The 12254-nt window shown below is 41.9% G+C and overlaps 1 protein-coding gene and 1 long non-coding RNA gene across 4 annotated transcripts in view; one reads left to right on the top strand and one right to left on the bottom strand.

The window, feature by feature from the left end:
• Positions 1 to 10506, bottom strand: LOC142599580 (uncharacterized). 2 transcript variants are annotated; one of them, XR_012833151.1, is made up of 4 exons: positions 9963 to 10506; positions 5869 to 5991; positions 5698 to 5778; positions 1 to 1935 (listed from the first exon to the last, which is right to left on the bottom strand). It is a non-coding gene; the product is annotated as an uncharacterized LOC142599580 (long non-coding RNA). The 2 variants fall into 2 exon arrangements; XR_012833152.1 differs by having other exon boundaries at positions 251 to 1935; positions 10385 to 10410.
• LYSMD3 (LysM domain containing 3) overlaps positions 9656 to 12254 on the top strand; it is a 9234-nt gene continuing 6635 nt past the window's right edge. Inside the window, exons 1-2 of one of the 2 annotated variants that reach the window (XM_075740965.1) lie at positions 9656 to 9992; positions 10813 to 11091. In XM_075740965.1, the coding sequence (XP_075597080.1) occupies positions 9948 to 9992; positions 10813 to 11091 (324 nt within the window). In that variant the 5' untranslated portion in view covers positions 9656 to 9947. Of the gene's footprint in view, positions 9993 to 10573; positions 10634 to 10812; positions 11092 to 12254 lie in introns of those variants that run through there. The other variant, XM_075740966.1, reaches the window with a different exon arrangement.

A 12254-nucleotide genomic window follows, 5' to 3' on the forward strand; every position in this document is an offset into this window, starting at 1 on the left:
TTAACTTTACTTCTTGTTTGTTTATTAATGAACTTCCAATATGACACAACACTTCAAAAATACATAACACCCATCAGACACTGTTCTGATTTGTTCTAGTGCATGGGTAGAACACCTATCTGATCTACCTCCTCTCTATGATTCATAGAGTATTCAACAACATATAGATGATTTTCTTGCAAGAAATTCACTTGGGTTTGGTTGTTGGCGTTTTGTTTTGTTTTTTAAACTGGATTTTCTTTGAATGGTAATAAGCATTTCTTCAAGACAGACCATTTTTAAGAACATTATAGACCACCACAAGCACTTATATTCTTCCCTGGGTAGCTGTAGTTTGATACTTGATTCCATACAGGTAACTGTTTGCTTGGCTGATATCTCAGATTCATTCCCCATGTTCCTTCTGACTACTTCTCAATGCGGTTCACACTGGGGAGCAGATATAACTGGCAGTGCCACAAGAAACAGCAGCCAGAAGTACTGGACATGGCTTTGGTAGCACAGTCCTCAGAGAACCACGCTAAAAGTCATGTTTTGAAAGAGGGCAGAACTGACCAAGACTGATAGCAAAGAGGTGTGTTCACCTCGGAGCCTGACTAATTTGTATTACCAGGCTTCTGACCACTATCCCACAGCAGCTGATCATCAAGCTTGTGTTGTCTGTTTTTCAAAATGTGAAGTGATGGGTTTTGATCTCTTTCCTGTTGACATCTAGCTGCACTCTCTGGAGACTCCTACTCGGCTACCCCACTTCAAAGAACTGTGCAACCACTGTCAGGTATCACCTCTTCAGTAGTAGCAGGCACTTGCACTGCTCTCTTTCTTGAACTGCTCCACATCCTTCTCAATGGGCTGGGAATGCTTTAATATTAAAATCTTGATTTTACTGCATACTTTCCTGATGAATAAACAAACACACCCAAGGAAAAGCACAAAGCAAATACAAACAGTACTAATAATCTGAGAAGAGTGAATGACAAAACTTGAGTATTATGCTTCTGACCCAGCAGTTTATGCCAGACTGGTTGATGTGCAGATGGATCTGGATAAATTCAGGTTTTGATCCTCTATTTTTCAGAGATGTCCAGGATTTAAGAAACTGAAAAATCAGAACTTCCAAGAAGATTGTGCTTTTTTCCAGGGACAAACATTAATTTGTTTATGCTTCCTGTGATCAACTTGGCAAAGGTTAACCTTTTTTACGGTACAGTTCCTTACTTGTATACTAATAGAGCATACTGATGTTAGTATTTAACAGGAGCTTTTAATGAAAAAAAAAATTGTAGTATTCCTATTATCAGGAAAAAAGTCAATGTTCCCTGGCATCTGTTCATGGGAGGTTGCTATATTTTAACACCCATTATGGCAGAAATGCTATTTATATAATGACAACCTTTTTATTACTGAACTTAGCTACACATTTGACAAGACTTTCAGAAAAAAATGAGATTGCTTTTAGAAAACGTTAATTTAAGTATGTTGAGGTGTAAAAAACTGAACAAATTAATGAGAAAATAACTTCTTTGTTTCAACTTAGTGCATCTCAGATTTGGTTGATCAAGCTCCAGTGTGCAATTATGACATGATTTATGTCATTTTTTGTCATTATAATGACAACAAAAAGAATGCCGTCTCTGAAGAGATGGTTTGGTCTTACAATGTTCAGTGGCTTCTTTCAAACCACAGTGGGTGCTTACTGGCTTGTAGGTCACACAGAGAAACAGCAAGATGAGAACTTGGCAAGAATTGTCTGCCTGCTCCTCTTGTGCAGTTACCACTGCTAAACGAAGCTGCAGTCTTGTTTCTTCCAATCAAGCGTGTCCAGCTCTTCTTTGCAGCATGTCACTGACAATGTAGACAGTATGCAGCAAATCAGACAATCTCTTGTAAAACTTCCACCAAAACACACAACTTCAGAGCATGTCAAGCACTAGACTGTAAATTCAAAAAGAACACTTACCAAAAGTGCATTTTCCTAAAGGTAAAACATAGTAAAAATATTAAAAACTCTCCATATTCTCTTGCATCTAGATTGCTCTTAATTTCTAAGTCCTCAAAAAGTATTTCAGGCTAATAAAGATAAAAGCAAAAGGGTTCCAGCTGCTGCATACAACTTCACTTGCTTTCCCAATTCACAGATAGGTATTTTGTTTGCTTCCTTTTGAATGAACAAAAAAACTACGTGGAAACACAAATAACTTATGTTTCTCTATCGAAGAGCTGACTCTTCTCTTTTCTGAAATTCTTTAAGTGAAACTGAAGTGTTTACTCATTTGTTGCTTACTTTTCCCCGAGATCAGAGGGATATTACTTGAGTAAATGTGAAATTAAGTACTCACAATAAATGTAAGCTTCCAATGGAAAGCTGTAAGGCCAGAATTTCTGTCTCAGAACTAACTATCCTCTATGTTTATGAGTTTATTTTCCTGGCTGTGGGGAATCCTGGCATTCATCCTTGATGTAAAATTGCATCTACAAAGAGGCACCACAATATTTTAGCATTCTGATGCTGAGATAGTGATCCTGGGGACTGCCAAGCATGTAGAAGAAAAAAACCAAACAACCTAACAGCTTCTGGTACAGAGGATAGCATGCGTTCTCTTCAGAGTTGGTCTGCAAGGGGAAAAGATGCAACTACTCTCAACACATCTGCGTTCAGTTTCATTTATACTTTGTCCTGAACAAAATCTAAGGCCTTCAGGATTTCCTTTTCTTAATGTAATGCTTGATCTGCAACATTTTTAAGCTGATGAAATAACTGCATGCCATTACTTTGTACTACTATTTTTTTAAATGTCACTCTATGAAGTTATATGTTGATTATCTCCCTCTTCCCTCTGACACCTGAAATTTGAGTGCATTAGATGCAAGGAGATGGAAAATCAAACCACTTAATTCTGTTATAACGCAAAGCACCCTAAAACAACTGCACATAAAAGCTCTATACATGATTTGTTATTCATTACCTAGGTATTGCAGAGGCCCACATTGAGGCAGTAACATCCCTTGATATAAAAATATTCCTAGAAAAACATAACCCATGTAACACTATTATGAAATATATGTGCACACAGCCTTTTAATTTATGGCATTGCAAATCAAAAGTGAGAGGTGGTCCAGACAAGAAATAAAAATGTTCCATGAGAAAATGATATACGAAGGAGAAAGTACTGAAATGCATGTTTAAGGTATACAGTATAAATCAATAAACCCCATATTATTTAAAATCTGTGTAAGATCAACTATCTTGATCTTTTAAAGTTGTTTCTAGTTTATGCCCACCATGTGTGGTGCTTCCCTGTGGTTTGTTATTTTACTTCAATGGCAGAGGGAGGAAACCACCAAAGCTCAGTAACCATACTGCATAGCACAATGTAACCATGGAAGCATTTGTCCACTTGTCAGAGCCTCTCCAGAACGATTCAGCCATTCATTTCATTGAATCAATATTGAAGCTTTTAAGATTTATTACTAGAGGGTGGAGGAAAACTAATAAAACAAATTCCTTGTTGCTTCCCATTAAATACATCTTGTCACAGCAGGCATATTAATACCTTGTAAACACTTTACTGATGTTGTGTGGGCTATGTTACTGTCTCTCCCTATGGAGGGATTACTCCTAAAGTATTTGCATTAACATGCCCGATAGTCGGTGAAAGAATTTAAAGGTTTCTGACACATTCTGCTGTCCCATATAGAAGCTGAATCGAATAGAAAGACAAAAGTTGCAAGAAAACAGGGGTGGAGGGAATCTGTTTTAAAATTCATGAAAATGCTCCCGTCAAAGAGTTTTATGTCACAGACTGGGTATTTGTAATAATATTTTAAATGCTTAAAAACTTGAATGGGCTTGTGTATTTTACAAGTACTTTCATATTTGTTAAAATATGCTAAGTTATCTAAAAATGACAGAGGTAAAGGCAAAACCGAAACCAGCATGCTTTTTAGGAAAAACCACCATTTCTTGAGCTCTATACTGATAAGTATTACAGATTACACATAGCTGTAGTTTATGAAAAATTTTTCATATTTTTAAAATCAACTTTATACTGAAAATTCGAAAGCAAGCATAGCAAGATGTTTACAATTACAGTACCATTACTTTTACTAATATCAGGAGCAGAGAGTATTAACTCAACAGTTTTACACTTGCATAACATTATAGGCACCTTAAACTGAAGGTACCTTAAATACACAGCTCCAATATTTATCAATATAGCAGGCTGTGAATGCCATACCTGCTCATATATTTAAAGTTTTTCAAGACTCCAAATCAGATCCTTTACCACGAAATAATCTCCCTGCTCCTGCTCCCATTCCCTTCTACTATTGCCTGTCCCTTTTGCAAATGCTGTTCAGCATACCCCACTATTCCACCCCCAAGGAGCTTAAAACAAAGGATGAGAGTACTGCTAGGATGTTCTGGACAACTCCCTCGCTTGCCTGTAGGCTTCAGGTCGGAAGAACAGGAGAAGGATGGAAGAAGAGGTTGCACAGTCGATGGGATTGCACGGGGGTACCAGGGCCTGTGTAAGGGCACTTTCCCACTCAGCGGAATGATATCAAAGGATTGTTTGACAGCTAGTAATGTACCAATACAGAATACATCCTTGCGTGCCAGTGGGTTTGTAATCAAGGAAGGGTTTGTATCAATAAAGATGCAGCCACACCTCCATAGCAGTGCCACCAGTAAGGGCAAATTATCAGTACCAAGGAGGCCAAAGAAAGCTTCTGCCACAGCTGAAATCCCAATCCTTGGAAAATACCATATAACATTCAACTCCTTCCTGGGACGGGGAAACTATCAAAATCCTTAAGCTTTTTATCTCCAAAATTAAGAAGACGACTTTACTACAGTGACAAGCAAGGAAAAAATTTGAACAAGCATGCGTCTTGGTCCAATAGTATAGTAAATACTCAATCAGAAACAAAATAAAAATTAAATCAGTGGACAGGTTATGGAAAATGGAACCAGAGAGCACGCATTTTAAATTACATTGCGTAAGTTATAGAAGATTAAAGACATAAGGGAAAACCACTGGGTTGGCAAGACAATGACAAGTTTAATAACCATATTTTAAGTGGCCGTAACAGTCAATTCCAAAGATACAAAATGAAGTTCAGATTATAAATGCAGCCTGACAGCAAACCTAGCCAAAATAATGTAAAGGCTGATGTGGGATTTTACTTATAAGGAGGTAAAGGAAATGAATGGAAAAAGTGTGTGATCTTATGCAATTTGGTTTAATTCTGAAAGATTATGAGTCTGAATGACAGTAATTGTGCTGGTATAACAGAACTGAATAGTGGAGGACTTACTTTTTAATCACCTTAACATATGGTAAAGGCAGAGTGCAATGCTAGTAGGGAGTGCAATGGCATAAAATGGATTAAAAACTAGCTGGCAGAGCTCAAAAAGCATTCTCCAGTAAGAGATTATGAACAAAATACAAATTTCATTATAAACAAATGAAAATACTTCCATTATGTAGTTTAGCAAGGGTTACAAATAGACCTGCGGCTCCTCAACACTCCCTGTACATATAAAAAAATCACAACTAGATGTTTGTGATGTCAATTTTAGCAGACAGGAAATGACAGTATTACAGTGACATGGCTCACTTGGTAAGCTAGTTCCATTAAAACAAATCATGTTAACACTGCTGAATACTTCCAAAGCTAAAATATAGGTTATACCTTACAGATCATCTTCTGGATCGTTTTCATCTGAAGAAGCTCTAGCAGAGCAGCAGTTCACCGTAAATGTCCAATGTGATGCTGTGAGTGGGAAAAAACCAGTTAACTGTGATCTTCAGATACATCAACAGTTGAGTAGTGACAAGTAGCTGGGGTTGGGGAATTATTTACCTTTGTATGTAGTACTAACGTGGTGGATATTTGAAACTGCATAAAGTTCTGGTGCCCACATTTTAACAACAATGCTGAAACCCACAGAGGATGCAAACAAATCAAATTTCCAAAATCCAAGAGCTAGAAAAAGCAGAGAGCAAAAGTTAACAAGCTCTGAATGTTTAATTCGTTACAGGAAAAAAAAAAAAAAAAAAAAAAGAAAGAGAAGGAAAGACTTGACTAACTTGACTACAGTGCAAAAATTCCCTCAGAGAAAAAACAAGTTGAGCACTGAAAGGGTTCCTTAATTTAGTCAGAGAAAGCATATAAAAAGTAACAGCTATTCCTGGACTTAACTACAGATTTATCCAGCTAAAACTGGAAGGACTCTATGACAACCTTTAAAAAACCAAAAAACCAAAACCTAGTTATCACACTGCAGAAGATCTTATTCATCAATACAGCTATACAAGTAGGAATTCAGAATCTTATAGCAAAATCTGTCTGAAAATAATTTTAAATAAATTTTCAAGACTCTATAATCCATTTTTGCACACTGTCTTTACCAAAACCAAATGGTTTCACTGGTAGATTTCCTTTATCCAGAGCATACCTGAGCTGAGCAAAAATGTAAATCAGAAGCAACTATGCAGTTCTTGAAAGATTTTTGAAAACTAAATATCAAATAACCAATGCACCCTACTGGCTGTGTTATGGAAGGCACACAGCATATTTCTATTATGAATACACATTAAATTTAAATAAAATTAATTAAAAAGTAACCATTTCATATCAAGTAACCAAAGGGAAGCAGCAAATACATGAAATATTAAATCGGGAAATAACAGTCTCAATCCGAAGGTAAATTTTAGCTTATTCTCATTAAAACCTTAACAGAACTAAATTAAATAATTAAATTTTGTGGTTGTTAGTAACCCATTTTAGAGTGAAACTGTTGGAACCTTGCTAATTAAAAAGGGTTTCTGCTAATTTTGAGGATTATAATACTCATACTTAAATATATACATGCAAATATTTCCACTGGAGAACAGACTACTCGGCAAGTGTCTCCAGATTAGCATTAATTGCTTCCTGCATACTTTTATACTTCTTAAATAGCTCCTCTTACTGCACCTGACATATTTTGCTGTCAGACATTGCTTAATAACTTCACACTTCATTCAGACTTCATTAGAGCTGCAGTTCTACCTCAACATTACTATTTCCTACAATTTTAGTTCCATTCCCAAGTACCAAGCAGGGAAGCTGAGGACAGACAAAGGCTGTATATCTATTTCTGTGTGAATCTTTTAATGAGTCATAGCTTATCATGTCATTCAAGTACCTAAACCACACATAGGTACTTGGCACAAGCTATCTAAGTGTAAATCTAGCCCTATGGTCCTGAATCACAGAATGACCTAAAGACTACAAAAACAGTGGTGATACATGACATGTATGTAATTTCCAGACAGAAAGAATATGTTGCTTTTTTTTTTTTAATAAAGATGACTAACAAGTTATATCAGCCCTCCAACATCTTCTTCATAGTTCCTTTTTATTAATTCCTTAATATTTTTTTTAATATTCCTAAGTGTATACTTACATTCCTAGCTCTGATCAAGCCACACTAGATATAACATGACCAAGGGGACTGTGGTAGAGACCCTTGTAGTTGCTCTTGGAATGCCATGGAGTGATTAACACTGACCCTGTTGCTCATTGAGAATGCACTATTAGGATATGCAAAGTAACTTACACGGGGACGGAGAAAGGCTGTATTCCTATTAGCATTCATGGGAGCTATGCAGCTACAGTCTTGTTCATCAAGTTTGGAATATACCCTTTTGTTATTGATGGGAAAATGTCACTAGTTACAAATGGTTACACACAGGGTCAAAGCAAACTCCAATACTTTCTTTCCCCCTCTAAGGCAGAGTGCTGCTTCAGCAGTTCTTTTTTGACCTGATGGTACACCTCCTTAGATAAAAGAAATGGTGAAATTCCCTGCCCTGATCTTTTCTGCAGCCTCACCACCCAAAGATTAAAGAAAACCTCCAAAAGGATATGCCATTAGTGGTGTATGATGGGACAATCCTCAGACAGCGCTGTAGGCATCACTGCATATGAAGTCTGCCTTCAAACTCCTCTCCAGGTCCACCCACAGCTCTGATGGGTCTCATAAAACAGTCTTTCAACAGCATGAATAGGGTCTGAGTCATCAGTTTCCCAGCTACAGACAACTACAGTTGCTTCACTTCTTTTACTGAAAGCTTCCTTTAAAAACCAAAACAAAACTGGTTGGTGCTGCAGATATTCTATGCCAGATGTGGCATGACACCTCTTAACAAATAGAATTCTCATTCATGAAATTATAATTACTTTTCATCAACTTGAGATCCCACCAGAAAAACTTAGGTTTTATGGGAAATCAATTAAATTTTGTCACCTTCAATATTGCTCTTCCTGGAAACACAGGTGGTAGAAGAATCAATCTACTTGCATTATGCCATCCCCAGAAAGATATAAAATCATTCTGGGACCCCTACAAGTATGTTCACACATTTGTCATGTAATCTGACAAACCAAGCTAGTCTTTGTTGTATAGCTGCTTCTGTGTAAGGCTAAGTGCAGATATGTTAATTAGCACAAGCTGTGCATCTGACCCATGATAAAAACAGAAGGCTTATTTCTGAGCAGGCTTTGATTGGGAAGAACAGAAAATATCCCTAGTCAGGCTCCTAAATAGTTTAGAAATAGTCTCCTGACTGGTAAGAAACTTTGCTTTGAGGGAATTTTAATTACACTTGACAACTACAGCAATACTTTAACAAACGTAGAACAAGAAAACCTGAAAACTAGCTTCTGCTGACTGTGCCCAACCTCCTGGTGGAAGGAAATCCTGTTTACACGCCAGTACTGTTCCATGCTTCTCCACGAAGGGCAGCAATCAGACCTGCCCAATCTGGCCAGCTCATATTTTATGCTTACTGTTGATTTCTGCACCTGAGAATATTGATATTCTTTCACACATACTTTCTCTTTCAATATAGAACTTCTATGGTCCTGACAGAACACCTATGCCAAAACTTATGGCTTTCCTTGTTGATGCTATTTGGCTATGGGGTACCTAGACAGCCTTAGGAATGTTTTAATTTTACCCACCCCACCCCACATCCACAACAGAGCACTATTTTAAGGTACCTACTGAAATAAATGCATTTATTCTTTAAAATAAGCCGGGACACAAGAACTCACTGCACCTTGACAACTTATTTTACAATGCCTGGAAATGTGGCTTCAGTCATCTTCAGCTTCTGTGGGTGTGAAGTGTGACACTTTATAATAGAGTTACACAATCGTTAGTTCTTATGTCTTTGGACTCAAGTAATTTGGTTTTCATAACTAACATCATAAGGAATTCTGCCTTTGTTAATACCAAACACGTTTGTAACCTCTTCAGTTGTTCAGGAAAGCCTTAAAACATCATATAACAAAGCCCAAAAACAAAGGCAAAAAAAAAGCCCTTATTTAAAATTACTTTCTTAAGATTAATCAGTTGAGGAATCAGACTCATAACTGCATTTGTCTTCAGCAACAATGCAACCATTTGTTCCAACATACTCAGCCAAACCTTAGAGCTGTCAGCTTTTGCAAGAAACACTGTACTTGCTCCTGCTGTAACCAAGAACTTCGTTCGAAGGCCGTGTCAGAAGAAACCCACACTAGGTTAAACCTCCCAGCTGGCTCTTCCTATTACTGCCTATTGCCTCAGCAACTGCAGCAGCTGGTGGCAGTTCTTTAACAGTGAAAGTGACTCTATTGGGGAAGGAAAGCTGAAATATCTGCAGGGCTTAACTTACGGTTTCTCTCTCGTGAAAAAAATACATCAGGAGGGGTTGAACACCTGTATCTCTGCAGTACTAGTGCTGAGGAGGGGCAAGAGGCACGAAGGGATGAAAGGAAGCTACCGGGCAGCTTCTGAGTGAGCAGCAACGCGGTAACAGGACTAAAAGGCACGCAGGCTTTGGAGAGCAGATGCAAACTGCTACAGGCAGAAAGGGCTCTTAGAAGAATTATCTTACCGGCCCAAATACATGTCAGCTTCGTACCTGAGCAGCCTTCATTTCTCCAGAAACGGGGTCAGTAAGAAAGCTGTGTTAAAAAGCGAAGCTGAACGGCAGCACTCCTCAGGCCCGCCCGCTCCCCGCTCGCCCTCGGACCTCTCCCGCTCCCTCGCTCTACGCGGCGGCAGCAGGCTGGGGCAGCCCGGCGGCGCGCCTCTGAGGGCGGGCTGACCCCTCACAGCCCCCCCGGCGGGACCGAAGGCGGCGGGGAGCAGCGCTGAAGCGCTCCTTTCTGTCGTTCCGCACTCCTCTGCCCTTCACAGCAGGACACGGGCAGCGCGGGGAAGAAAGCTCCACCGCCCGGCAGCGCCTGACCCTGAGCAGCTCAGCCGCAGCAGTGCCCTCAACCGGGCGCGGGGTCATGGCGGCGCAGCACGCCTCCCCACGCCGGGGAAGGCCTCCCCCACCCCGCAGCGGCCGAGGGAGCCTGACGGGGCCCCTCAGGGACGGGGCCCCTCAGGGACGGGGCCCGACACCGGCAGCCCCGCTAGCGGCCGCTGCCCGTCTCCCGCCCCTCAGTGGCGGCACCTGGGCGAAGGGGAGCGCGCGGGCCCTTTAAGGGCGCGCGCGCGGCCGGCGCTGGGGGCGGGGCTGCCCTGGGGACGTGGCGGAGCGGCCGCCGCCGCCATTGCGGTCGCCATGAGGAGCGGCGGCAGGTAGGGCCGCTGCCGGGGAGGAGCGGGGCGGCGGGGCCGGGCTGGGCGCTCCCACCCCCTCACGCACCCACCATTTCGGCGGCGGGGCCGGCTGTCGCCTCGCCGGGAGGGAGCGGGGACGGGTGGGCGGTGTGGGGAATCCCCCGCGGAGGGCGCCACGCCTCTGGTCTGTTCCACAGAGCCACCCGCGGAGAATGGCCGGCAGAGGCGCCGGCTGCGGCCTGCAGCCACCGGCCGTAGCGCAACCGCCCGTCACCGGTCACCTGTACCCCTTCGGGGACGCGGAGAGCGAGGGGCCGGAGGAGGAGGGCGGTGAGTTGTCGGAGCTGCGGCCGCGGGGCAGGGAGAAGGTCCGTAGGAGCGCGTCGAGGGACAGGCTGGATGATATCGTCCTGCTAACGAAGGATATCCAGGAAGGGGACACGCTGAACGCAATCGCCCTTCAGTATTGCTGCTCGGTAAGTCCCCAGGCGCTTACCGCTTCTTCCTGCTCCCGGGCGGTGACACCGCGGCCGCACCGCGGGGCCGGGGTGAGGCGCGTCCCGGGGCCGTGGCGGTCCCTTGGCCCGGTGGGTTGACGCGGCTGTCGGCGGCCCTGCGAGCAACGAGTGGGAAACGACGCGCTCTGCAGAAGTGAAAAATGACGGCGGAGCGTTAGTGTTACAGCGCAGAGTGTGCTGGAGTTGAAGTTCTGTAGGCTTTCTCACTTAAAGCTAATGTAAGCGTAAGAAATCGATGTGTGATTTTGCTTGTGGCGCTGCGTCTCAAAGTGTACACGTTACAGTAAAACTTACACTCGTGCACAGTCACACGTGGGCGCTTCTACTTAGGCCATCTTCCCCGTCAGTGATGAGGAGGGTATTGCCAAACCACCTTCAGATTTGCCTGCAGCTGTAATTCCATTAAGGAAGGGGGAAAAAAAAAAAAATCTCATCATAGTTTTCTTTTACATTCTGGGAAGTTGCTTCAATGTTTATCAGCACGAATGTTTGCATTTGGCAGCTCTGCCTGCATGCCCCAAGCGTTCCCTTCTGGTGCTCAGACCCCGCTCCTCTTAGCTGAGAGTTCTTAATTAGTCTGGTCAATGTCCTTCCTACCCTGTGCTCTTGGCTGGCCAGCACTAATTAAGGCAGAGGCTTCTGTCTCGGTTGGTGTTAGCCTTTGCATGTATCAAGTTCAAAATGAAATCAGCCATGCGCATTGGTGGATGGACTAATAATTGTGCAGTTTTCAAGGGGTCAAATTCAAAACCTGTATTTACAGAATTTGCTGTCATCTAATTCTTCAGGCACAAACAGAATTGGGAGCCTCCTGTTGTGAGCTTAGGTACCAAAGTCTGGACATGACTGTTTCATAATCATGACAGACCTTAGCCTCATTAAGGAATTCTTGGCTTCAGAACCCACGGCAATTAGTTATTTGGAGCAGGCTTACTAGATCAGGCCTCAAATAAGAAGTAAAAGATCACTGAGTTGTGCTCTTTCTTGGAAATTCATGCAGAAGAGCAGTCCAGGGCTTTAGGCAGAAAGCATAACTTGCTAATCACTGGAGTAAAAGCTGCATTTTGCAGTCTTTTATGCTCATCTGATTTATTCAACACATAACAAATACACTGTCAGAG

The sequence above is a fragment of the Balearica regulorum genome, chromosome Z (genome assembly GCF_011004875.1).
Source record: "Balearica regulorum gibbericeps isolate bBalReg1 chromosome Z, bBalReg1.pri, whole genome shotgun sequence".
Taxonomy (NCBI): domain Eukaryota; kingdom Metazoa; phylum Chordata; class Aves; order Gruiformes; family Gruidae; genus Balearica; species Balearica regulorum.